Source organism: Quercus lobata, chromosome 4 (assembly GCF_001633185.2).
Source record: "Quercus lobata isolate SW786 chromosome 4, ValleyOak3.0 Primary Assembly, whole genome shotgun sequence".
NCBI lineage: Eukaryota > Viridiplantae > Streptophyta > Magnoliopsida > Fagales > Fagaceae > Quercus > Quercus lobata.
The window spans coordinates 51,077,675-51,079,196 of record NC_044907.1 but is presented as its reverse complement, the minus strand read 5'-3'; the positions used below and the strand labels follow the sequence as shown (position 1 = coordinate 51,079,196).

Here is a 1,522-nt window from a genome sequence, read left to right as displayed (position 1 = left end):
TTATAATCTTTTAATTTCCTTAGTTTCAGGCTTAGTCTTTGATGAACCCCACGCATTCAAATCAGCCCCACAGCATTGGATTCGGTCCATAACACCCCTTAAATCAGGACTATCCTGCCCACCTTTTGTCCACGCCTCATGCACAACTCCCTCACAATCATCCCACAACAACCAACTCTCCTCAAACCAAAAACCACCAACCCCCCTTCCCCTAAGCCTCTTGTCGTTCACAGTTCTCAACGAAATAGGAATATGATCAGAAGCATGGCTAAACAAGTGAGAAATAGAACTGGCAGGGAACTTTTCAATCCAATCTTTGTTAGCAACAGCTCTATCTAATCATTGTTTTGTGTGGGCTAATCCTGGCCTCTGGTTTGTCCAAGTAAATTTATGCCTAGTAAAACCCAAATCTGTCAATGCACAATTCCCCAAAGCAACCTGTAAATCCTCCATCTGATTATGATAAGGTGCATGAACACTTTGTTTTTCCGATGCATGAAGTATGGCATTGAAATCTCCAATACAACACCATGGACCCTCAACAAAAGACTTTAAATGAGCTAAAAGTGCCCATGACTTCCGCTTTTCATTTTCCTCAGGCCATCCATAAAACCCTGTGAGATACCATACAAAACCATCCTTCTCCACCACCTTAGCCAAAATATGGTTATCAATAAAATTAATAACATCTAAAATCACCTCCTCCTTCCAAAGCAAAGCCAACCCTCCACCCGAATTAGGCTTTTTCACTATTAATTTATTTTTAAAAGGTACATCATCATAATGCTTCTCAAAACCACTTCGATCCAACCTTGTTTCCATTAAGAAGCATACATCAGGAACTTGTTCCCTCACTAATTTGTGAAGGCTTTGAATTGTCCAAAGGTTCCAAAGCCCTTGGCAGTTCCAACTTAAAAGCCTCATTGCTCTCGGCAAGGGTGTTGCAACACCCCCGTTGCTTTAGTCATGGATAAATCCTCACAAATCTTCCCTTTCTTCCCAATATTCTTTTCTGTTTCTACCTCCCCATCAACTCCCATATTCAGGTTATTTCTTTTCCCCAAAATAGATTTAGCTCCCTCTTTTAATACACCCACAGGCCTAACCTCCATCCAAACTAATCTGGTCCATGTAGAAAGCTTTCTAGTGTTGTTCAGCCCAACCCTAGCCTTACTGATTTGCACGTGCTCATCATGAGGTTTTGGCGCCACCTTAGACCCTTCATGTAGGCACGGTTTTTGCCCTCCCAAAATTAAAGAATCAAAATCACCATCTCCCTTCTCCACGCCTCTACTCCCTTGATTCTCGGCAATGTTTCCACTGTCTGCCCAATCTTCTCCCGCACTTCCAATAGCACCCCTCTCTCCCTCTGTAGCCATTTTAGTGTGTTGCCTCCCTTCCCCACCACCGTTGACTCCCACCTCTGCCATATTTTGTGAAACTGACTGGCCATTGTTGTCACCCTTCTTACCCTCATGTAGATCATCCTTTGTTACTCCCCTCCGCAATGGTGATCTCATTC

The 1,522-nt window shown here is 43.2% G+C and overlaps 1 protein-coding gene across 1 annotated transcript; it reads right to left on the bottom strand.

Moving 5' to 3' along the window:
• LOC115985414 lies at nt 1-924 on the bottom strand. The gene is made up of 2 exons (XM_031108354.1): nt 368-924; nt 1-268 (listed from the first exon to the last, which is right to left on the bottom strand). Exons 1-2 carry the CDS (start codon nt 922-924, stop codon nt 1-3), a joined length of 825 nt encoding a protein of 274 aa, XP_030964214.1.
• Between the last annotated feature and the right edge of the window lie 598 nt (nt 925-1,522).